At 38.3% G+C, this 24,979-nt stretch overlaps 3 protein-coding genes and 1 long non-coding RNA gene across 5 annotated transcripts in view; 1 reads left to right on the top strand and 3 right to left on the bottom strand.

The window, feature by feature from the left end:
* LOC6583596 (echinoderm microtubule-associated protein-like CG42247) overlaps positions 1-8,457 on the top strand; it is a 48,356-nt gene extending 39,899 nt beyond the window's left edge. For both annotated transcript variants that reach the window (XM_032731224.2, XM_002009226.4), the window contains 9 exons: positions 5,272-5,388; positions 5,555-5,943; positions 6,024-6,173; positions 6,234-6,405; positions 6,466-6,561; positions 6,632-7,030; positions 7,100-7,520; positions 7,579-7,975; positions 8,038-8,457. In XM_032731224.2, coding sequence (XP_032587115.1) covers positions 5,272-5,388; positions 5,555-5,943; positions 6,024-6,173; positions 6,234-6,405; positions 6,466-6,561; positions 6,632-7,030; positions 7,100-7,520; positions 7,579-7,975; positions 8,038-8,191 — 2,295 coding nt within the window. In that variant the 3' untranslated portion in view covers positions 8,192-8,457. The remainder of the gene's footprint in view (positions 1-5,271; positions 5,389-5,554; positions 5,944-6,023; positions 6,174-6,233; positions 6,406-6,465; positions 6,562-6,631; positions 7,031-7,099; positions 7,521-7,578; positions 7,976-8,037) is intronic.
* On the bottom strand, positions 8,004-8,998 carry LOC122757496. The gene is made up of 2 exons (XR_006357548.1): positions 8,451-8,998; positions 8,004-8,389 (listed from the first exon to the last, which is right to left on the bottom strand). It is a non-coding gene; the product is annotated as an uncharacterized LOC122757496 (long non-coding RNA).
* A 5,037-nt stretch (positions 8,999-14,035) lies between these two features.
* On the bottom strand, positions 14,036-15,246 carry LOC26527954. The gene is made up of 2 exons (XM_015162955.3): positions 14,833-15,246; positions 14,036-14,229 (listed from the first exon to the last, which is right to left on the bottom strand). The coding sequence occupies exon 1, from the start codon at positions 15,182-15,184 to the stop codon at positions 14,954-14,956; it is 231 nt and encodes a 76-aa protein (XP_015018441.1). The 5' UTR covers positions 15,185-15,246; the 3' UTR covers positions 14,036-14,229; positions 14,833-14,953.
* Positions 15,247-24,078: 8,832 nt separating this feature from the next.
* On the bottom strand, positions 24,079-24,461 carry LOC6583595. The gene has a single exon (XM_002009225.2). The coding sequence runs from the start codon at positions 24,434-24,436 to the stop codon at positions 24,155-24,157; it is 282 nt and encodes a 93-aa protein (XP_002009261.2). The 5' UTR covers positions 24,437-24,461; the 3' UTR covers positions 24,079-24,154.
* Positions 24,462-24,979: the final 518 nt, after the last annotated feature.

The following is a 24,979-nucleotide window of genomic DNA, read 5'->3' as shown; positions in this document are numbered from 1 at the left end:
TTTATTCGCTTGCAATAAGGAGGCTGCTCGCTTGTTTAGAGGTTCTTTGTTTTATGCAGATATTTCTGAATTTTATTGAATTCCTTTGTCAACAGTATGGAGGAGTCGCACAAGTTATTTGTAAAAAATTTCTGTGATTTTAACAACGGAGAAAGGATATCAGCCAAGAGTTGGTCAGACGTCTGGATGGGATTATTGGACAAATGTGGGTGTGGTTCCCCGTTTGAGCCTTTAACAAAAAATGTTAAAATATCAACTCCACAGCTGTCGCCTGCTGTCACACACACACACACAAATACAAATACACACATGCATGATTGTGTCATGCGGAAGGAGGAAGTACGCATTACACGTACAGGCAGTACAACGTACTTCGTTCTTCCGTCAGCTGTTGACCGCCCGGCCCTAGCCCCGACCCAACCCGACCATACCCCACCGAAAGTGCACGTAATTGGCTTAACAAATGCCATTTGTTTGGGGTCACCTGATTGGAGCTGCCAGAGTAATGTAATTATTTACGCACATAATTATATTTGTTTATACTGCAACGACTGGCATCTTGAGTGCAACTGCTGCTCCTGCCTGTCACCTTTGGAACACACACACCCACACACAGATAAAGATGGACAGAAAGAGACAAAGTGTGTATGTGTGAGAGAGAGCGCTATATTTCCAATAAGTGCCAATCATGCATAATTTGTGTTCACCTTACAAATTGTGCATACACAGAAGTTGAAGTCTCGAAGTGAAATAATACCGTCTGGTCGGCTAGTTTACCATGCATTATTAAATGTTATCGCTACTGTCGACTCAATCCGCCGAACGAGACACATCACATCGCACCGCTTTATCCGTCCGGCTCTACCGTCGCCCGTGCTCACAGCAGTTAGCCTCAGGTGTGTCGGGTTGATAAACAATCAATAAATTGTGATTAATAGTTGCCAACAGTAGTCTAGGCAGTCAGCAAACGGTTGCCCTGCCTGCCCAGTTCCGCCTCTTCGTCGACCCCTGCAAGAACCATTAAGCCAGATGCTCTAAATGGTACAGTTTTGAGCGTTTTCGGACAAATGTATAAAAATCAAATTGTTCGCCCCAAGAGTCGGACAAGCTAACAAAAAAGTTTAGCAGCAATACAAGGTCCAAAGGGGAGTTCAAATGTTGAGACTCTTTAAACCTCTAAAAATGTGCAAGCAATATTCAAATCACTGGTATTCCATAATGTTTTAGTCGAATTTATTGAAACGGAAATAGTTATCGATAAAAGGTATACATATTGAGAAGTATCTATCTTATCGGTTCTAATCGACGGGCTAATACGGACGAGCGGACGCATACTTTAAGGAGTTTGCTACACTTTGTACACTTCCTGCTTCTTGCCTACACTATGGGCGATTTTCCGTGATAGGCAGCATAAAGTCCAAATATTTCTTAGTTCTTAACACTCCAATTAGATGGAAAACATTTTTTGTGAATTTTTGGGGTCAATTCTTTCTATGTGGTACCGCCTTAAAGTCAGCTGATCTGTTGAAGATTTTAGGTATAAAAACTGGCACGAAAAATTTTCTTCTATTGCAAGTACTCAAATTATTATTGTTTTCATTTAAAATAAAAAAATCAAAAGGGAAAACAAAGCTCAAGGTATTTGTAATCTGTAGCTAACATTATTTATGCATAAATGTTTGTGTGTTTTTTATAGTCCAGTGTTGATGATTGTATTTTTAGCAAAAAATCTAACAATTTTAATTGTGTTCCGTGGAGTATTACTTAAAAAGTGCATATCAGAACATGAAACTAATGATGGCAAGTTACTAAACAATATTTTTAGTTTATGGTATTAACAAGCCTTTTTTTGCTCATTTCTGCTCCTTTTGCTAAAAAGTTAAAGTTTCTTCTGCCTTCACCACCTACACGCTTCTTGATATTTGGAACAACAACAACCACAGCCAAATAACATTTACTATATAATGATAGCTATATAGTGAAATTTACGTATAGGTATAGGTATGGGGGCGCAAAAAGGCGTGGCACAATTTAAGAGAAAACAAGTAAGAAGACTCTAGTCGAGACTGCTCGACTAGGAGATACCCTGAACCCTCTAATCTGATATTCTAATCAGTCTGCACTTCTTTTCGACAAACATACATACACACACACGTATTAGAATGCGCTCTGCTAACTGCGCTTGGGCTGCGCTGTAGTGTAGGTAACATTATAAGAATTTATTTGTTGAATAATTTAATTTCTATACGTACAATCTTAATGAAAGTTTCAGGGCGTAATTATATGGTGAAAATGTATGTACATTCCAAAGCACATGTTTCTAGTACTTGAAATACGCCTTTTACAAAGGTGAGGGTGAGGGGGTGGATATAGAGGTGGGGGGTAAATTACAACAAAAATCGAAATTATATAAAATACATATAAGTCTACATTTAAAATTTGCAAGCTCTAGCTTTAAAGGTGTAGGAGATATAATTAAATAACTAGCTTTCGATAAGGTTTTTGATCGATAATAAAATATCGGGAGTAGTTATCGATATATAAAGAAAAACTTGATATGCGCGTGATATACACGGACCTAGGAAAAAAATTTCAAGTCTCTAGCCCCTATATCTTCTGAAATCGACGCGTTCATACATACGGACGGACGGACGGACGGACGGACAGACAGACGGACAGGGCCAAATCGACTTAGCTCGTCGCCCTGATCAAGAATATATATACTTTGTTGGGTCTGCCACGCCTCCTTCTGCCTGTTACATACTTTTAACAAAACCATTATACCCTGATTTCCCATTTTCAATGGGTTCAGGGTATACAAAAATTAGGTTTCTAGCTTTATTTTTAGACTTTATGCCGCCAAAATCGACAAATCGCCCATAGTGCATTCCACAAAACAGTTATAAACTGAAATACAATTTTCAATATACTCGGGTTATAAAATTTGCATTTAGTAGCAGTGTTTAATAATTGACACAAATGTAAAGCACATATATGTATATATTCCGAAAATTTTAGGTTATACTCAGTTCTGCGTAGTACTTTCTATTGTAATGATTGCTTATGATATGACTGCAATTTCATTGATTTCCTTATTTTGTGAAAGGATCTGTCTGTTGTGCTAAATGATCTCCTTATTTGCAATTGTACTTAATATACTATAAACAATAATTTTGAAGAATAGTTTGTGAGATCTGATAATATGTACTACTTAAATGTACAAGATAAATGTATAGAAGACACTGAAGTTATTCGAATGGTAGTAGATGAGTAGTGCCTAAACTATACGCGGTTTGCTATTTTATACGCCAAACTTTTATAATCTTCCTTCTAACATAAACTAGATGGGTTTTCAAATATTAGAAACTGCCAAAAAACAAAAAACAAAACAAAAAAAACCAGTAAGAACGTTGCAGTCGGGTGTTACCGACTGCGGAATACTCATTCACATCCCATCAGCAATTTAGTAGTTAAGTTTCGCTCTAATAGTGTAGAAAATCCCGATTTGCCACGCCCCTACTAGGCGTAGACACCTCATTTTTGGTCAGTTCTTAGAACGAGATAACGGTACCCTAACTGCAAAGTTTGAATGCTTACCCTCAACAAATGTGAAAATGACAGGGTATTTTTCGATATGCCACGCCCCTAAAAGGCATAAAAATTATTTTTGGGTCATCGATAGAGGAGTTTACTGGTATCTTAACTATCTAAATTTGAAGCTTCTAGCTATTATACTTACATGCAAAATTTCAGCGCTCTAGCTGTAAAACTCTTGGAGATACAGTTTTATCCGATTTGCCACGCCCCCAATGGGCGTAGATATATCCGCCATAGCTCGTGATCATGGGTGGTCGATGCGGATCTATATTCCAAAATTCCAAATTTAAGCTTTCTAGCTCTTCAATTAATATGATTTCTGGCATATGGGAAAATGCATTTTCCGATTTGCCACGCCCCTAGTGGGCGGATTGGGAAAATTTAACACTTTATAAATCGGAGATATACACGAGTATGTGTTCCAAATTTCAAGTCTCTAGCTTCAATAGCGCCGAAATAGATTGCGCTCATTCGGACAAACGGACGGACAACAAGACGTACATTGCATAAAACCAATATACTAATTCACTTTCGTGAATGAGTATAAAAGGAGGAGAGAAAGAACTTCGTCGCAATCAGTCTCAGCAAAATCAACAGCAGACAGCTTTCAACGTGGAAATAAAACCATTAGACAGTTTTCCAGCGAATATTAACTAAATACATAAATTAGATCCAGTTCATACAAAATGCCAAAGTTGGTCCTGTTGGCAATTGTCAGCAGGAGCCGGGCAGCAGATAAAGTTTACGCCTGATGCTTTAATTTTTGCGAGACATGGTCTCGCGTGACTAACAGATATCAAGGCCTGAAGGTCGTTAAAACTCAAGATGCACACTTGACATAAGCACCGAGAGCAGGCAGGCAAGCAGGCAGAGCAAAAGCAACAGCAACTAAAGCCGCGGCTAAGCAGGCAAATGCAACAATGCGTATCGCTCATCTGGGCAGGGGTGGATGTTGCGTGTACATCCAATTATGAGCGCAAAAGTTTAAGTGCAACAAAAACAACAATAGCAACAACTAGCAGCGAGCAGTGGCAGACGAAACAGCAAGAAGCAGCACAAGTAGAAGGCAAACAATGCTGGAATAGCCCGACGACCCCTAGCAACTACAAATAATACCATTAAGCAGTGAAATAAAACGCAAAGTGGGTCACAGCCTCGGCTGGCGGCTGAGCCAAGAAGCATACGAGGATGTTGGTGTCGCCACATTCATATGAATATGAATATGAATATATACATATATATATATATACATATATCTTTACACATTAACGTTTTTGCGTAAGAGTGCGTATGTTTGTGTGTGTATGTGTGTAGGCACGTAATTATAAATATTTGTTGCTACCAACTTGGCTTACAAACTTGAAGTGTCATGGCCGGGGTAGCGGAAGCGGAAGTGGCGTGTCACGGCTAAGTTCCTGTCGCAGGACGAGTGTTGAAAAGTCAATGCGCGCAGTCAATGCTGAACTCCAAACATGCACATATACACATATATAGGTGAATGTGTATTTATGTGCGTACACACACTTCACACAGTCCAATAATTCATATTTTATGGCTCCCTGACTAATTACCCACTCATAAAACGGCCTCTGGCCTCAGCACATTAGATTAGGGACGTACAATTTTCTATATACGAATTATACATATATTGCATATACTTTCTTCGTTTTCCAGTGTCGCGTTTTGCTTAACCTACGCACCTCGCAGCCGTTTGAGGAAGTGCTCGAGGATTTGGGTCAAGTGCTGAAAATTAACGGCGCTAAAAAAATGTACACAGGTACTGGGCAGGAGGTAAGATGACGTGGGCTCCGAGAGCTTTCTTTTCATTTCTTTCATGCCAAACAATTTTCGGCATAATATCTTAATTAGCATAAAATAATATAAGACGTGAAATATCACAAACCTTGCTAAATTTCGCACATTTGCAACCTGCTGTTGCTGCTCTATGGGCCGGCAGGTTCGCAGTTTTTCGCAGCTACGCAATGAGTTCGCCGACGTAGACACATTCTATTTGGCCACTGGGACGGCCTTGATTGCTGGCTCGCCCATTCGACGCTCACGCTCACGCCCTTCGGTGGTCGCTGCGGCCCCCATACTCTCCACGGAGGAGCTGCCAAAGGTGCCGTTGCGTGGCACGCGACCTAGGAGCAAGAGCCGGCCCCGAATCCTCTACGCCCCAGAGAGTGAGATTCTTCGGCCGAACGGAGAGTACACCATGCTGGACATCATGAAAGAGGAGCCCACAAAGGTAACCATACGGGGTTTGAGGCGCACCTTCTATCCCCCCGTGCACCATGCACCGGCTGAAAACTCGCCCCCAGACAAAAAGCTACAGCTCCAGTGGGTGTGAGTATACATTTATGCCATAAGCCCCGTGCCAGCTCAGCATTTGCTCATTCATTCACTCACTGTTTGGCTTTCGATAGACACGGCTACAGAGGAATCGATGCGCGCCGCAATCTCTGGGTACTGCCAAGCGGAGAGCTGCTCTACTACGTAGCTGCCGTGGCCGTGCTATTCGATCGCGACGAGGATGCACAGCGCCACTACATAGGCCACACGGAGGACATCATGTGGTAAGTGAGACTATTTCAAATCTCAACTATGGTTGTCTCATCTCCCATGTTGTTGCACAGCATGGACGTGCATCCGTCTCGGGAATTGGTGGCATCGGGTCAAAAGGCTGGCCGCGATCGTAAGTCTCAAGCACATGTCCGCATTTGGAGCACCGAGTCACTGCAGACCCTCTACGTCTTCGGCATGGGCGAATTGGATACGGGAGTTACCGCAGTAGCATTCTCCCAATTGGTAAGCCCTTTGAAGCCCTATCCAATGGATCCCAAGTTACATAATCCAATTGCCTTTCAGAATGGAGGCAGCTATATACTGGCCGTGGACAGCGGTCGCGAGAGCATCCTGTCCGTCTGGCAATGGCAATGGGGCCACCTGCTGGGCAAAGTGGCCGTAAGTGACGAACATGCCTTACCCCTTCTAGATTCTTCATCGATTGTCGATTGCTTTGCTCCAATTGCAGACCCTGCAGGAAGGCCTCTCGGGCGCTGCTTTCCACCCCCTGGATGATAATCTCATCATCACCCATGGCCGCGGTCATTTGGCCTTCTGGCACCGGCGTAAGGATGGTTTCTTTGAGCGCACTGATATTGTGAAGCAGCCGTCGCGCTCCCACGTTACCAGCGTGCAATTCGAGCCGGATGGCGATGTGATTACCGCCGATTCTGATGGTTTCATTACCATATACTCCGTGGACTCCGATGGCGCATACTTTGTGCGCACCGAGTTTGAGGCCCACAATAAGGGCATCGGCTGCCTGATTATGCTGGGCGAGGGAACTTTGCTGTCAGGTGGCGAAAAGGATCGCAAAATTGCAGCTTGGGACTCGCTGCAAAATTACAAAAAAATTGCGGACACAAAGGTAGGAAGTCGCCCTTACAATCTAAATACACGTATATATGTATATACATTAATCGATGTGACGCCTCAGCTACCCGAAGCGGCCGGTGGAGTGAGGACAATTTATCCCCAGCGACCAGGCCGAAATGATGGCAACATCTACGTGGGAACGACCAGAAACAACATCTTAGAGGGCTCGTTGCAACGGCGCTTCACGCAGGTTGTCTTCGGCCACGGCAGACAGCTTTGGGGCCTCGCCGCCCACCCCGAGGACGAGCTTTATGCCACGGCCGGCCATGACAAGCACGTGGCGCTCTGGCGCAAGAACAAACTCATTTGGACCATACAAACGGGCTATGAGTGCGTGGCACTGGCCTTCCACCCGTTTGGCACGGCACTGGCTGCTGGCAGCACCGAAGGCCACCTGCTGGTCATCAACTGCGACAACGGAGCAGTTATGTTAACGCTGCGTGTATGCGGCTCACCTTTGAACTGCGTGTCATTTAACCAGGGTAAGTGTGCTCAGTTATCCCCACTATGCAAATACTCTATGCCAAGTCTGTGCTACAGTCGGTGACATGATTGCCATGGGCTCGCAAAATGGAAGCATTTACCTGTTCCGTGTCTCGCGCGATGGGTTCTCCTACAAGAAAGTCAACAAGATACGCGGCTCCCAGCCACTGACGCATCTGGACTGGAGCATGGACGGGAACTTCGTGCAGACAGTGACCATTGACTTCGATCTGCTGTTCTGGGATGCGAAGTCTCTGTCCCCGGAGCGAAGTCCCATTGCCATGAAAGATGTTAAGTGGCTAACGAACAATTGCACCGTGGGCTTCCTGGTGGCTGGTCAATGGAGCAATCGCTACTACGGCAACGCCAACACCATCATAGCCACCTGCTGTCGCTCCGCGGCTCACGATATGCTCGCATCGGGCGATGCGGAGGGATACCTGCGGCTGTTCAGGTGAGACAAGATACACAGCGCTCAAAAATATGTGATAATCTGTAATCAATTGGCTTTAACAGATATCCGTGCATCTCACCGCGCGCCGAGTTTCACGAGTGCAAGGTTTACTCCGGCATGCTGGCCTGCGTGCGTTTCCTGTGCGGGGATCACACGCTCATCACTGTGGGCGGAACAGACGCTTCGCTCATGGTGTGGGACATTGTTGAGGAATAGCTGAAATGGCCACCGTGGCGCTCTGCTGCACAACCCGAATCGCGGTATCAGGACTACTGGCATAGACGCATCTCGGAAGTGTCCTCGACGTTGCTGGACAGCGACTCCGTCGACTATCAGTAGCGTGAATTGAGATTGTGTAGATCCCCTTGCTTCTTAATATGAAAGATAACAATTGGTCATTATCACATTGGCTTACTATAATAGATAAATCGAATATTGAATAACGAGAATATAAGAAAACAGTACACATATTTACGTTTCCAAGGCAACTTAAACAAAATTTTAAATCGAAAGATATGATCCGTTGATAATTATGTGCGGTTCTACTATGAGCAGTTCAATTGCACACAAACTTTGGCTTCCATTTCAAAATCTTCCGTTGACATGCTTCCCGACTTTGTCCTCCGTTCACAAAAATCTTTTATAGCATCCAGAGTTAAAACCTAGAAACAGACTTAAACGCCACTGGTGGATAATGTAACAATACAAAATGAACGCATCTATATCTATCTCGATGTCTATAACTCCTATGCAGATTTACGACATATCATCATTAAATTCTCCTCCCATTGATGTCACATCCTATTTTTAGAGAAAAGCTATAACTGACAGAATCTTGGATATCCACTCTACACACACAAATAATCAAAACTAAGTGCACTTAAACATATATTGAATGAAAAGAATTACCCATAAAATTATATTCGATAAACATTGTTAATGCAAATTTTTAATATAAGCGTTGAAATAAATAAATCGTTTTAACAGAAAAAATTGACTCTAAATATTACTCAAGTTTTCCCAGAAAAATAAGTAAGAACATTGCCATCGACTAACCGTCGACGTTAAAAACAACATAATTTGCAACGCCTCCCTATATTTCAAATTTCAAGGCACTATTATAGCATTTTAAATTTTTCAGTTAACACGGAAATGCCCCAGGTCTCATAATACATACATATATGTATATGTATTTATAAACCATTAAAAAAAAATATATATTGTATTAACCTTACTAAATTAAAATATATATATATATATATGTGCAAAATTTGAAGATAACGGTTCTAGCGATTTGCGTATTTTAGTATTTTAATTTAGTAAGGTTAATACAATAAAATACTTTTTTTTAAATATATTTTACTTTAAAATATATTCTAATTTAACAGCTTGGCGGTAATTTATCAAAATCAGGTTGGCAGCACACATTAGTTATTGAGTTATCGATTGTTCAATAATGTAGATGCTTTGCCGATAGTCGTATAGGATTTTCAGTGTGTCCACACTAAATTTATACCGCGATGGCGCGATTTTTAAATAAACTCAAATTGCAATCGCAGTTCTGTTAGAAACATTTTGAAATTCTGTTCAACTTTTTTAACCAACCAACTTTAATTATAATTCAAATAGCCCGGTATATAAGTAAATATTTGTATTAGCTCAACATAACCAAGAAATATTTTACAGTACATATATTCACCATATAACTTGTATCAAAGAAATTTATGAGCATGTAAATGATAAAGACTTGTTTCTTGTGTTGGGTGATTTTAATATTCCTAACACTTCTTGGTCATCAACTTGTAATGCAAATTACTTTATTCCGACAATTGATCACTATCTTTTTGACGAATCGTTTAACCTGTCTATGTTTCAGATGAACCCTTTTTCAAAATCATGATTCGCTCATTAATATCGTGAGATCAGCTCCTTTCTGCTTACCAGAGGATATACATTACCCCACTTTAGAGGTTTTATTAACTGTTGATAATCCTCTCTCTAATACTCCTTAACTCCTTAAACTTCGTTGCTGTTATCGTAAATGCAATTTTGTTTTCCTTAACGAATTAATTAATTCAACAGACTGGTCTATTTTATATGAGTCGGTTGATATTGATTTGGCAGCATCGTTTTTTTATACCACCTTAAACTCTATTCTGGATGTTTGTGTCCCTCTCTGCCGTATTTCGACAGTTTCAAATAAGCCACCTTGGTTTACCAAGTCTCTTTCAACCTTAAGAAAACTAAATGTTTTAAATATTATAAAAAGTCTGGTTCAAGTGTTGACTGGTCTAAATATTCCATTGCCAAGTCAAATTTCAATCTTTTAAATTCTAGTTGTTATGAGAACTATCTTATACGTTGCAAACGTCAGTTTTCTCGAGATCCTTAACAATTTTACTCATTTGTAGACTCGAAGCGTAAATCTTCAGGTTTGCAGTCCCCATTTGTCCTTGGTGGTGAAAAAACTTGCAATGATCAGGATTCCTCTGATCTATTTGCAGATTTTTTTCAACTTATTCAACTTATTCTTCTGCTGATCTCTACAGCAACGCATATCCATATTCACTTCTATAAATACTCCTAAAGTTACTGCAGCCTCTCTGGCTGCAGCCATTAGGACATTGAAATCATCTTTCTCTCCCGGTGCCGATAATATTCCTAGTTGTGTGATTAAAGAGTGCAGTATTTCTCTTCCGTCACAACTACTAAAATTGTTTAGTCGTACCGTTCCTCTAATTGTTGATTATAAAATTACCTTACGATGCATCTTTACAATCAAAGATCTTGGTGTGTTCTTTGACTGTAAACATAATTTTAATCTTCATATTTCTACCATTATTAATGAAGCCAAAAGTGTGCTTGGCTTTATTAAACGTTGGTCTAAGGAATTTTAAGATCTTAGAGTATTGCTCAGCTGTATGGTCTCCGCAGCATAAACTGTATCAGGATCGTATCGAATCGGTTCAAAAACAGTTTCTTCAGTTATATACGATTACCGTCTTATCATAGTAGTCTTCAGCTCATGGATCTTCCATCGCTAACCAATCGCAGAACAATTTTAGGAATTGTTTTTCTGCATAAATTGATTAGCGGTGATATTGATTCGTCCTCTTTGTTGAGTCGTCTACATTTTTCGGTTCCGTATCGAACAAGTAGACACTATCGTCCGCTTCATTTACCTGTGTGCACTAGGGATTATTCTTTGCACAGTAAGTGCGTTTCATGTCTTTTGCCTTAATAATATTTTATTATATATTATATTATAATATTATCACGTATTTTCCTCAGAACTCTCTCTTCCTAAAATAAAATCCTTACTTTTAATTATCTTAGGGAAATCACTCACAGTGCCCAGGCATAAGCACTGGTATACATTTCGTTGCCAATGTTGTGTAGTGATTTCTCAACCCTATCCCTTATGCTATTTTGGCTCTTCCTTTACTTTTTTCATTTATTTCTTATTCTTTAGCATTACTAACTATTTTTGCAACAACTTTTAATACTTTCCTTATTCTTTTCTTTACTAAATCTTTCTTCTTTTTCTTTTTATACCCTGAACCCATTGAAAATGGGAAATCAGGGTATAATGGTTTTGTGAAAAGTATGTAACAGGCAGAAGGAATCATCGCAGACCCCATAAAGTATATATATTCTTGATCAGGACGACGAGCTGAGTCGATATAGCCCTGTCGGTCTGTCCGTCCGTCCGTCCGTCCGTCCGTATGAGCAAAAGGATCTCAGAAGATATAAGAGCTAGAGAGCTGAAATTTGGCATGCATACTCGTGTATACCATAGGCAGTACGAGTTTGCTTTATTTTTTCGATAACTCATCCGATAACTTTTTTATTGAGAATAATCGAAAAATCGACTTGGTTTTTTCAGCCTAGTTTGAACACTTTTAAACCTGGAGACTTAAAATTTGCGTTGTATATAGAGTTAATGGGCACAAAGATTTTGTAATTTACAGATTTTGGATACCACGCCCCCATCGCCCCCAATTTGTAAAAAACGCATTTCAAGTACTAGAGACTTGTGCTTTGGAATGTACACACAATTTAACCATATGATTACGCTCTAAAAGTTTCATTAAGATCGTATGTCTACAAAAGAAATTATTCAACAAATAAATTCTCATAATATTGCCCACATTGCAGTGCAGCCCAAGCGCAGCCGCTGCTTACTGCGCAGTTAGCAGAGCGCGTGCGTATAAGTGCATGTCTATGTATGTGTGCATAAAAGAAGTCAAGAATGATTAGAATATCAGCTTGGAGGGTTCAGGGTATCTCCTAGTCGAGCAGTCTCGACTGGAGCCTTCTTACTTGTTATACCCTGAACCCATTGAAAATGGGAAATCAGGGTATAATGGTTTTGTGAAAAAGTATGTAACGAGCAGAAGGAGGCGTGGCAGACCCCACAAAGTATATATATTCTTGATCAGCGTGACGAGCTGAGTCGATATAGCCCTGTCCGTCTGTCCGTCCGTCCGTATGAGTGCGTCGATCTCAGAAGTTATAAGAGCTAGAGAGCTGAAATTTGGCATGCATACTCGTGTATGCCATACGCAGTACGAGTTTGCTTTATTTTTTCGATAAATCGTCCGATAACTTTTTTATCGAGAATAATCGAAAAATGGATTTTGTATTTTTAGCCTAATTTGAAAATATTGAGACCTGGAGTCTTCAAATTCGCATTATATATAAAGTTAATCGATACAAAGATTTTGTAATTTACAGATTTTGGATACCACGCCCCCTTCTCTAAACTCTAAACTCTAAAAGTTTCATTAAGATCATATGTTTACAAAAGAAATTATTCAACAAATAAATTCTCATAATATTGCCCACACTGCAGTGCACTGCAGCGCAGCCCAGTCGCTGCTTACTGCGCAGTTAGCAGAGCGCAGGCTTATACGTGCGTGTGGATGCATGTGTATGTATGTGTGCATAAAAGAAGTGCAGAATGATTAGAATATCAGCTTAGGGGGTTCAGGGTATCTCCTAGTCGAGCAGTCTCGACTAGAGCCTTCTTACTTGTTTTTATACCCTGAACCCATTTTCAATGGGAAATCAGGGTATAATGGTTTTGTGAAAAGTATGTAACAGGCAGAAGGAATCATCGCAGACCCCATAAAGTATATATATTCTTGATCAGGGCGACGAGCTGAGTTGATTTGGCCCTGTCCGTCTGTCTGTCCGTCTGTCCGTCTGTCCGTCTGTCCGTCCGTCCGTCTGTCCGTCTGTCCGTATGTATGAACGCGTCGATTTCAGAAGATATAAGAGCTAGAGACTTCAAATTTTTTTTAAAATGTTCGTAATTACAGCGCGCATATCAAGTTTATCATTAAAAATCGATAACTCATCCCGATCTTTTTTTATCGATAAAAAACCTTATCGAAAACCAGTTATAAAATTATACCTTTATTGCTAGAGTCTCCAAATTTTTAATGTATGCTTATATGCAATTTATACAATTTCGGTTTTTGTTAAAATTTACCCTCACCCTTAAATTCACCCCCTCACCCTCACTTTTGTAAAAAGCGTATTTCAAATACTAGAGACTTGTGCTTTGGCAATTACATGCATATCCATGTCATAATCATAATCTGAAAGTTTCATGAAGATCGTATGTCCACAAAAAAGTTATTAAGCAATTAAGTTCTCATAGTAAGCGCTCACTGCCGCCCATGCGTGTTTATGCTTGTGTGTGTATATGTATGTAATTGTTTGTGTATGTGTGTGTGTGTGTGTGTGTGTGTGTGTGTGTATGTATGTGTGTGTATGTATGCCTGTGTGTGCGTGCGTGTGTGTGTGTGTGTGTGTGCGTGTTTCTTGTGTAAGCTGAAAGACGCGAAAAATTATTGAAATAGCTATTACTCCAAGGGTTCAGGGGATCTCGTAGTCGAGTAGTCTCGACTAGAGCTTTCTTACTTGTTTTTTTTAATTTTATTATTTTTATACTCATTCACAAAAATGAATTATTATTATTTTTTTTTTATGTTAATAATTATTGTAATTATTATATTATCTATACTTAATATTTCTATATTTACTTTTTATTTTAAGTTTTCTTTCTAACACTTTTTTTCATAGTCTCAGTAATATATCTGACTATATTTGGCTGTGAAACGTGGGCATAGCTGGCTGGACTGGCAAGTAAAATACCCTCATCGGGTTGTTGATACTATTGTAATTATTTTTTGTACTTTGTTTAGGCTTTTTAATTTTATGTTGACTCCCGATTTTGTTAATATCTTTAAGAAATAAATAAATAAATAAATAAATAAATAAATAAATTACAATTAATACGATTGGTACAATGTATTCCGTTTATAGAGTACGTACGGTTATTACGATGAAAATTCTGGACCTCAGACAAACTTATATGAGCAATCTTATATGGTTAAAACGTCTTTTGGGTATACCGACAGTCCCTCGAGCGTCGGTTTCCGGATTCTACTATATATTAAATCTACAGCTTAAAGCTTAAAGCCAGCCTTTGTCGAAAATATACTTAATCCATTATAAATATGTGACATATCCCTATAAACTGCAAGCTTTTTGATTATTGGCTAGATTTTCAAAATTAATTTAAAGAAATTTAAACAGTGTTGTGTATTGTTTATAATATACACTATAAGAAATATGATTTAAGAACCAAATTTGGAAATTTAGAATTTTAACGGAAGTAATCCCGCATTTTCAATAAGTTACACAAATTAAAATTGATTGTATGAAGTAATCAAATAAGCAAAAATGATTAATTAACTACTAAACTCTTTTTGTTTTAGTTCATTTTATTTACTCAAATAAACATAAGATACTTAGCTGATGAAAGACAATGATCAAGTACTTACTCTAAATTATGAGTTATCACAGAAAGAATTTAAAGCCATTTGCCGAGATTGGAATCCTGTCGGAACACAAGTCCCATCACATATAAGGATATCGATTAGAGCTCCATGAAAGAAGTAGACCCTATTTTGATTCGATTTGCTCGTTCAGCCAATTCTGAAGCTCTTCCTCTGTAAGAATACTACTCGCAGTCGATTCAGAGAAGTGCTCCTCCGACGGTAATGCTGTCCTCGAAGTTGCGAAAATACGTTTCACTGACTTCAATAGTTTTCTCAGGTTGACGGCAGCGCCAGTAAACGATCTCTTCTCGCGATTCTCGATGGTATTGCCATGCCGCATGTATTCGGCAATCATTTTAAAGTAGAATATTAATACTGATCCGGTCTATTTAAGAGCTGGAGCAAGAATGAAATTCTACTATGCACTGACTGTCTTTTATACAATTTTTCGGTTCAACAAACAACCCCTATGAAATACGATACACAATAGCTGTCATGTAGTTCGATTTACCTGGCTACGAGTCATAGGATATACATAATATGTAAATTAAGACAGAGGTTACATATAATAGAGGTTATTTATAGTATAGACAGAGGTTATATATCTATCTATATATATAAAAGAGAGTTGTGTAAAAGTGTACAAAGACTTATAACTTGATATGTGCTGGACCAATTTTCATGGTTTTTGCCAACAAGGATTTGTCTCCGGCACGAGTAGGATAGTAGATCTTAATAATACTGAACAAATTTGATGAATACTTGAAAAACGCGGTTTTTTCCCTAAAAATTCAAATTTCCATTGATACTCAGTAGGCTTGATAACAGTGACAGTTTCGGTCCTGTATAGAAGTAAATAAACAAATGTAGTCAGTCAGTCTACGGCACAACCTCAGGCGAACCTGACTATTCATAAAAAGAAGCACATTTGATAAAAATAATACGCGTGCGTACAAAAGCTAAATATCTCGAAAGTTCAGGTATTTGTTTGTCTCAAACATAAATTTGTGTAAATTATTTATATTTATATTTCTCGATTGTTTTATGTGGTTTTGTGCGAGGGCATATTCAGTGTTACAATTGATAAAAATCTTTCCCGGCGGACCCATAATACAATTATGCATCGAGGCACCGAGAAAGGCGCCGCGTTAGTACCCAGCAAAGAAGGGCCTTAATTCATGCTTCTCAAAGAGACGCAGCCCGTGAAACGGCAATGAGAAATGGTTCAAGGATTGATTTGAATCGAGCAGCGTTTCGATATAATTGCACCATTGACTACAGCTTAAATCGTTTAGTTTGCATTGGTCCAATAGACGTTGTTTGCCAGCATTGTGGCGCATTGAAGTTTGCTGGTGAAACGCCCGGTTTGTGCTGCCTTAGTGGTAAAGTGACATTGCCATTAGTGGTCCCGCCACCAGAGCCATTGCGATCCCTGCTTTATGGCGAAACACTAGAATCACGACATTTTCTAGCGAACACTCAAAAATACAATGCCTGTTTCCAAATGACTTCATTTGGGGCGGAAATTATTGGAGACGGATATAATCCGACATTTAAGGTAATTTACGTTAAAAATTGTATTTTCTATGAATGTAAAAAAAAAAAAAAAAAAAAAAAAATTTGGAATAATGTAGTTTGTTAGATTTCTGTAAAAAGTGTTTGTAAATCTAACTATAACTATGGCTTTGAATTTAAAGATTCAAGGCCAGATTTGCCATCGCATTGGATCATTGCAACCTATTGAAGATGCACAGCACAAATTCTTGCAAATATACTTCATGGGCAATATGGAAGAACAACTTGACCGGCGTCAAGAAATCAACACAGCTATGAAAAGAGCAATTCTCCAAGATTTGCAGCAAATGCTTCACGAACATCATGCATTGGTCAAGCTGTTCAAGACTGCTTTAGAGTGCATGCCAAGAGATGACTATAAAGTAGTAATCAGAGCAGATAAAAGACCAGCTGGAACACATGAACGCACATTTAATGCTCCAACAATCGATGAAGTGACAATCTTGATTGTTGGTGAAAACTTGGAAGCACGCGATATTGTGCTTGCACGACGCAGTACTGGGCAACTACAAAGAGTATCTGGAATGCACCGTTCATATGACGCTTTACAATACCCACTGATGTTTTGGTAAGGAGACGATGGATATCACTTTAATATCAAAATGATTAATCCATTGAATGGTAAAATCATTGTTTTCATTTTAACTTTATATACATTTCATTCTGTTTGCTTTTGGTACACAAAAAAGTTATCACTCTTAATTTAGTAGAGAGTAGCTGTAAGAGTCGTAAACCTATTAGGGGTTCTAAAATACAATTTTTACTGTATTTGTTTCAGGTGAGGAAACTGCCAAGAAGGTTAGTTCGATGAATTATTACGCATATTGTTTGATGATTCGTGAAAATTCTAACAATTATCTATATATTTTTTTGTATTATTGTATTACGTTCATAGATGCCTAAATTAGTTCAGCTAAAAGGTAACACGACATTACTTACTGATTTTAATACAAAAAGTTGACAGCTCCGAAATTAAAGAACTTTTAGGGAAAATAACTTTTTTTTCAAGTATTCCCAAATTTTTCAGTATTTTTAAAATACATACTGCTATTCGGGGCGGAGACAAATCCCACAAATCAAAAACCATGAAAATTGGTGCAGCAGATCTCGAGCTATAAGTTTTGTAACAAACTCGACTTTGTTTTACAATATATATATAGAGACTGTTAGGCGGTACGAAGTTCGCCGGGACAACTAGTATATTTCATTTTCCTTTTTATACCCTGAACCCATTTTCAATGGGAAATCAGGGTATAATGGTTTTGTTGAAATGTATGTAACAGGCAGAAGGAGGCGTGGCAGACCCCACAAAGTATATATATTCTTGATCAGGGCGACGAGCTGAGTTGATTTGGCCCTGTCCGTCTGTCTGTCCGTCTGTCCGTCTGTCCGTCCGTCCGTCTGTCCGTCTGTCCGTATGTATGAACGCGTCGATTTCAGAAGATATAAGAGCTAGAGACTTCAAATTTTTTTTAAAATGTTCGTAATTACAGCGCGCATATCAAGTTTATCATTAAAAATCGATAACTCATCCCGATATTTTTTTATCGATAAAAACCTTATCGAAAACCAGTTATAAAATTATATCTTCTACACCTTTATTGCTAGAGTCTCCAAAATTTTAATGTATGCCTATATGCAATTTATACAATTTCGGTTTTTGTTAAAATTTACCCCCCACCCTTAAATTCACCCCCTCACCCTCACTTTTGTAAAAAGCGTATTTCAAATACTAGAGACTTGTGCTTTGGCAATTACATGCATATCCATGTCATAATCATAATCTGAAAGTTTCATGAAGATCGTACGTCCACAAAAAAGTTATTAAGCAATTAAGTTCTCATAGTAAGTGCTCACTGCCGCCCATGCGTGTTTATGCTTGTGTGTGTGTATATGTATGTAATTGTTTGTGTATGTGTGTGTGTGTGTATGTGTGTATGTATGTGTGTGTATGTATGCCTGTGTGTGCGTGCGTGCGTGCGTGTGTGTGTGTGTGTGTGCGTGTTTCTTGTGTAAGCTGAAAGACGCGAACAATTATTGAAATAGCTATTACTCCAAGGGTTCAGGGGATCTCGTAGTCGAGTAGTCTCGACTAGAGCTTTCTTACTTGTTTTTCCTATTTTCTTAAGTCTGATTTATGAAGAATTTTTCCAGTTTTTGTTTTGTTGATAATCATTAATTCCACGAGACATATACATATGTCCCTTGTACACCATTACTTCTTAATGAATATTCTGTAAATTCACACAAATGGCATAAGCTTCCGTTTAGTCCCCTTATGAAAACATCTAAAGCTCTATCTCTATATGATTCTATTAATGCGGACAATACTACAACTCGTTGTTCGCTTGCCTTTAAGGCCTGTAAAATTAAAGAAAACTGACTATTAACTTGCTTATAGTAGGTTTCCAAGTCGTTGTTGCCTTGAATCATTTGATTCAATTCGTATCCAAGGTTCGAATATCCCTTTTATCAGCATAATGCAATCGCAAAACTCGCTTCATTTCAGGCCAATCATCATTTTGTACACCGTACGATGACAGTGAAATATCGGCATCTCCAATTACTTTCCCTCGTATATGTAAAATTATTGAGCGATATAGTGCTTTTTCCTTGATAATAGAATAATCTTCAAGTACGGACTCGATCCTGTTTACCCACGAGGCATATTCTGAAGGGTTTCCCTCAAATGTTGGCAACACTTTAACACAGTCCGGCAATTTAATTGAAGCTCCGAACGTGGACGGGCCAGTGAGGTTTGTTCCTCTATGAGAGACTCATTAGTATCTTCCTTTTCCAAACGATCCACTTTCCTATTCAATTGCTTCAAATCTTCCTTGAGACTCGAAAATTGATCGGCCAACACGATTATTGCCGCGCTTAACCCTTGCAACGTTCCATTAATATTTTCCATTTTACTTGTTACCCGTTATTATTCTTCTATTTTATTCTTGCTCTATTATTCTTCTATTTATTTCAGTTATTTTTATTTTTATTTATTTATTTATTTATTTTTTTTTTTTTTTTTTTTTGAATTTTTAACCTTTTGTCGGATTTCTTTTAAATTTTTTTTTATAATTTGTAGATTTCTTTTAAAATTATTAAAATTATTTTTTGTTAATTTTTAAATTTTGTAAAATTTTCAAAATTTTTCGATTTAGTTACGGCTTGAGCTCGGTGCAGAAGTGAACTAAATTATTTCAATGTCGGAAAGCTTTACTTACTCCGAAAATTTTGGATTGTTGAGCTACTAGTAGCCTCCTCTATCGATACTCCAAAAATAATTTTAACACCTCCTTATGGGCGTGGCACATCGAAAAATACCCTGTAATTTTCACATTTTTTGAGCGTAAGAAGTTAAATTTTGCATTTAGGTTACCGGTTGCTCTAACAACTGGCCAAAAATGGGGAGTCTACGGCCACTAGAGGCGTGGCAATCGGCATTTATAGTGCCCGAATTGCGACATTTATATGCGTCAGCCATATATTTATGTATTTGTACATATAAATAAGATTAATAAATATTCATAATACGGAAAGAAACATTTGTATGAAATTTAAAAAATATAAAAGCAGCTAAAATAACATAAATTTGCAATTTCCAAAAAAAAAAAGTTTTCCGTGGGATTTGAACTCGCACCAAAGCCAAATAGCATGTTTGTCAAAATAACTAAAATGAAGATCACTGGCGCTTCTGCCTACAGCACCACCGCGTCGTTTCGAAAAAGAGTAATTAAAACGAAACCAAATTATTGTTATTACGCCATATAGCAAATAAAAGCCAGTGTAGCGGCTGGAAATTCACAAACAATGCAAAGACAAATCAATCGTAAGTTACGATTCGTAAATGAGACTCTTAGAATATGCTAGAGTACGCATTTATTTATTTATTTTTTTTTTTTTTTCAATTTTCAATTTATTTCACACTTTGTTATAATTACATGATGTGAATCGTATTTTACAATGCTTGAAGAGTTTAGGCTAATACATAGTCCTTTTCTGCTAAGTTGTTTATTTACATACATGAAATATGGATATGCGATAACATTATTATTTGGGGAAAAAACAAAGAAATAGACTCCATGAAAATTTACTAATTAAATTAAACACTAAACACTAAAAACTACAAGTCTATGCCAGGTCGTTTATTTGTGAATATGATGATTCCTGACACTTAGTTATAAATTTTTGCGATAGTCGCGATAGTCCAATATCTACCAGTTCAGTATTGGCTCGACAATGTAGATCAATCGTGGAATGATGCCATGGAAGATTATGTGACATTTGGCTATATCTGACCACACTGGTGCACGTAGAACGTTACTGCTTGGAATATTGACCTAAATAAAAACATTTTGTTTTCTATATTTAGTCTCGACTTTCTATTTATAAACGGGTATAACGTACGGACTATATGTTTAACTTTTTTGATTGTATTGGTTATGTGGTCCTTAAAAGTAAGTCTTTTGTCTTTTGGGTATTACCCAAGTACCTGAGATTTGGTTCACACTTTATATATTCCGAGCCCAATCTGATGTCAGTTGTCGGTACGTAGATGTCTTTTCGTTTTTTTGTGAAAAATATTGCCTTGGTCTTTTCTGGGCAGACTAAAATTTTCCATTAGGAGAAATATGCATCTAAAGTGTTATATGCTGATTGGAGGTTTCTAGCTATGTCAGCGGAACGAATTCCTCCACAAAGAATTGCCGTATCATCCGCAAAAACCGAGTTGGTGATGAGCGCGTGTATAAAATTGACAAAAAAAATATATATATATAATAATTGGATTTGTATTCGAAGTTTGATCTTTATTGATGTTTATTCTTTCGACTCCAATTAGCAACTTATTTACTTAAATCAAATCTATCCCTAACAAGCTATGGCTTTAGCGGCAGCGACGTTGGCAGCGCTGTCGTCGGCGATGGCATCGGCCTGTAGGGCAACTTGGAGTTGCGTGTGTTGTTATTCTTCTTAGAATTATGCAGGCCAAATCGGAGTGTGGAGGAAATGCATCAGCCGTTGGGTCAGTAATTTCATATAAGCTGAATATGATATTTTATTTTGGCATAAATTTATTTGTCGTTAACTTTTAAAAGAATGGTGTGTTGTTGAATGGGATGCTTTGGTTTTCGAGTTTTCGTATGTTGATTGTTGTTGCATTGTTTTTGGCGCATGTCTGTTTCTGGTCAAGTTGTAGGATGACTTTTTTCCCCTTTTTATAACGAGGCGTGGCAGATCCCACAAAGTATATATATTCTTGATCAGGGCGACGAGCTGAGTTGATTTAGCCCTGTTCGTCTGTCTGCCTGTCCGTCCGTCCGTCTGTCCGTCTGTCCGACTGTCAGTATGCTTGAACACGTCGATTTCAGAAGATACAAGAGTTAGATGTCCGTGTATACCACGCGGTAATCGAGTTTTGCTTTAAAAATCGATAACTACTCCAGATATTTTTTATCGATAAACCCCTTATAGAAAATTAGTTATAAAATTATATCTCCTACAACTTTAAAGCTAAAGTCTCCAAATTTTTAATGTAGATTTATATGCAACTTTTACAATTTCGGTTTTTGTTAACATTTACTCCCCGCCCCTATATCCACCCCTTCACCATCACCTTTTTAAAAGGCGAATTTCAAATCCATCCTACTATGCATATCCCTGTTAAATTCATAATCTGAAAGTTTCATGAAGATCGTATGTCCATAAGAAAAGTTATTAAACAATTAAGTTCTCATAGTAAGCGCACACGGCAGCCCATGCGTGTTTATGCGTGGGTGCTTGTGTGTGTGTGTGTGTGTGTGTACGCGTGTGTGTGTGTGCGTGTTTCTTGTGTAAGCAGTCGATCTCAGAAGATATAAGAGTTAGGGACTTGAAATTTTTTTCCTAGGTCCGTGTATACCACGCGCATATAGAATTTTTCTTTAAATATCGATAACTTTTCCCGTTATTTTGTTATCGATTAAAAACATTATCGAAAACCAGTAATAAATTTATATTCTCTACATCTTTAAGGCTAGAGTCACCAAATCTTTAATGTAGATTTATATGTACTTTGTGGAATTTCGATTTTTGTCTAAATTTACCCCACCCTTAATTCACTCCCTCACCCTCACCTTTGTAAAAGGCGTATTTCAAATACTTGAGACTTGTGCTTTGGCACATACATGTTATATTTATAATCTGAAAGTTTCATGAAGATAGTTATCCACAAGACAAGTTATTAAGCAAATAAGTTCCCATAGTAAGCCACCACTGCAGCCAATGCGCGTTTATGCGTGCGTGCGTATGGCTGTGTGTGTGCGTGTGTGTGTGCATGTATGAATAATTATTGAAATATCATTTGCTGGAAGGGTTCAGGGGATCTCGTAGTCGAGCAGTTTTTAGCCAAACATTTTTTATACCCTGAACCCATTGAAAATGGGAAATCAGGGTATAATGGTTTTGTTAAAAGTATGTAACAGGCAGAAGGAGGCGTGGCAGACCCCACAAAGTATATATATTCTTGATCAGGGCGACGAGCTAAGTCGATTTGGCCCTGTCCGTCTGTCTGTCCGTCCGTCCGTCCGTCCGTCCGTCCGTCCGTCCGTCCGTATGTATGAACGCGTCGATTTCAGAAGATATAAGAGCTAGAGACTTGAAATTTTTTTTCCTAGGTCCGTGTATATCACGCGCATATCAAGTTTTTCTTTAAATATCGATAACTACTCCCGATATTTTATTATCGATCAAAAACCTTATCGAATGCTAGTTATTTAATTATATCTCCTACACCTTTAGAGCTAGAGCTTCCAAGTTTTAAATGTAGACTTATATATATTTTATATAATTTCGATTTTTGTTGTAATTTTCCCCTCACCCCTATATCCACCCCCTCACCCTCACCTTTGTAAAAGACGTATTTCAAGTACTAGAGACTTGTGCTTTGGAATGTACATACATTTGAACATTATGATTATGTTCTGAAAGTTTCATTAAGATTGTACGTCTAGAAATTAAATTATTCAACAAAGAAATTCTTATAATGTTGCCCACACTACAGCGCAGCCCAAGCGCAGTCGCTGCTTACTGCGCAGTTAGCAGAGCGCGTTCTAATACGTGCGTGTGTATGTATGTGTGCCGAAAAGAAGTGCAGAGTGAATATCAGATTAGAGGGTTTAGGGTATCTCCTAGTCGAGCAGTCTCGACTAGAGTCCTCTTACTTGTTTTATTATGTGTGGATCTATTCATTATAATTTGATCAAAAAAGTAATATTCCTATGCTTCTGAACCAAATTATATATCTGAACATACGCCATCAGTATTCTATCTATTAACATATGATTAATTTGACCAAATATCACATATGCCAGTTCTATATTCTTTAGTCTTAGAATTCAAACCTCTGAATTTGATAGTGGGTCATTGTAAACCTTGTCTTTAACTAATCTTTAAGATGATTTTGTCGTTTTGTCATAAAAAAGCTTAAAAAACAAAATCAGTGAAATGTTTTTTTTTTTTTATGCTTTATTTTATTTACACAAAAAATTTAAGTTACTTAAAACTGATGGAAGACATAAGATCGAGTACTTAGCTTAACTTATATCATTTGAAAGAGAGGGTGACTTTCAAGACTTCGAGTCGTCTAGCTACTCATCAACTAATTACTCTTGCTATCACAAAGAGAATATAAAGCCATTTGTAGATATTGGAATCGTGCCGGAGCACAAGTCCCATCACAGTTTATTATCAATATCCATTGATTAGAGTCCCGTTACCGAAGCAGCGCCAGTTTGGATTCGATTTGCTCATTCAACCAATTCTGAAGCTCCTCTTCTGTAGGAATACTACTCGCAGTCGATTCCGAGAAGTGCTCCTCCGACGGTGATGCTCTCCTCGAAGTTGCGAAAATACGTTTAACTGATTTCAATAGTTTTCTCAGGTTGACTACAGCGCCTGTAAACGACCTCTTCTCAGAGTCCTCGAGGGTGTTGCATTGTGGCACGTTTTCGGCAATCATTTTAATGTTGGATATCAAAACTGATCTGGTCGACATGAGAGCTCGAACAAGAATGAAATCCTCTTCTGATGAGACTGCCTTTTATACGATTTTTCTGTTCGACAAACAACCACTGCAAAAATACGATAAAGGCAATAGCTGTCAGGTAGTGCAATCTACCTGATTATGGGTCATAGGCGTATACATATGTTTCTATCACTTATCTGTTTATGTGTTTATACACATACACTCGTCGGCATAAGTATTTTGACGAAAGCATGTTGTGATTATTAAAGCGGACATTGCTTAGTACCTTAACATAAATGAGCGAAAATTGTTAGCAAAGCAAAGAGTCTAATACTAGCTCTATGCATGCCACATTTATGCTGCTTATCTTTTCCTTGTCTTTCTGCTGCTAGGAATGCATGCGATACTTCTTCTGCCTTCTGCCTGTTACATACTTTTCCACAAACACATTATACCATGATTTCTCATTTTCAATGGGTTCAGGGTATAACAAGTAAGAAAGCTTTGGTCGAGACTGCTCGACTTTGAAATCCCCTGAACCCTTCGAAGAACAGATATTTCAATAATTCTTCG

The sequence above is a fragment of the Drosophila mojavensis genome, unplaced genomic scaffold (assembly GCF_018153725.1).
Source record: "Drosophila mojavensis isolate 15081-1352.22 unplaced genomic scaffold, ASM1815372v1 contig_74, whole genome shotgun sequence".
Lineage (NCBI taxonomy): Eukaryota > Metazoa > Arthropoda > Insecta > Diptera > Drosophilidae > Drosophila > Drosophila mojavensis.
The sequence above is the reverse complement of the archived record's forward strand: the minus strand, read 5'-3'. Positions and strand labels throughout refer to the sequence as shown.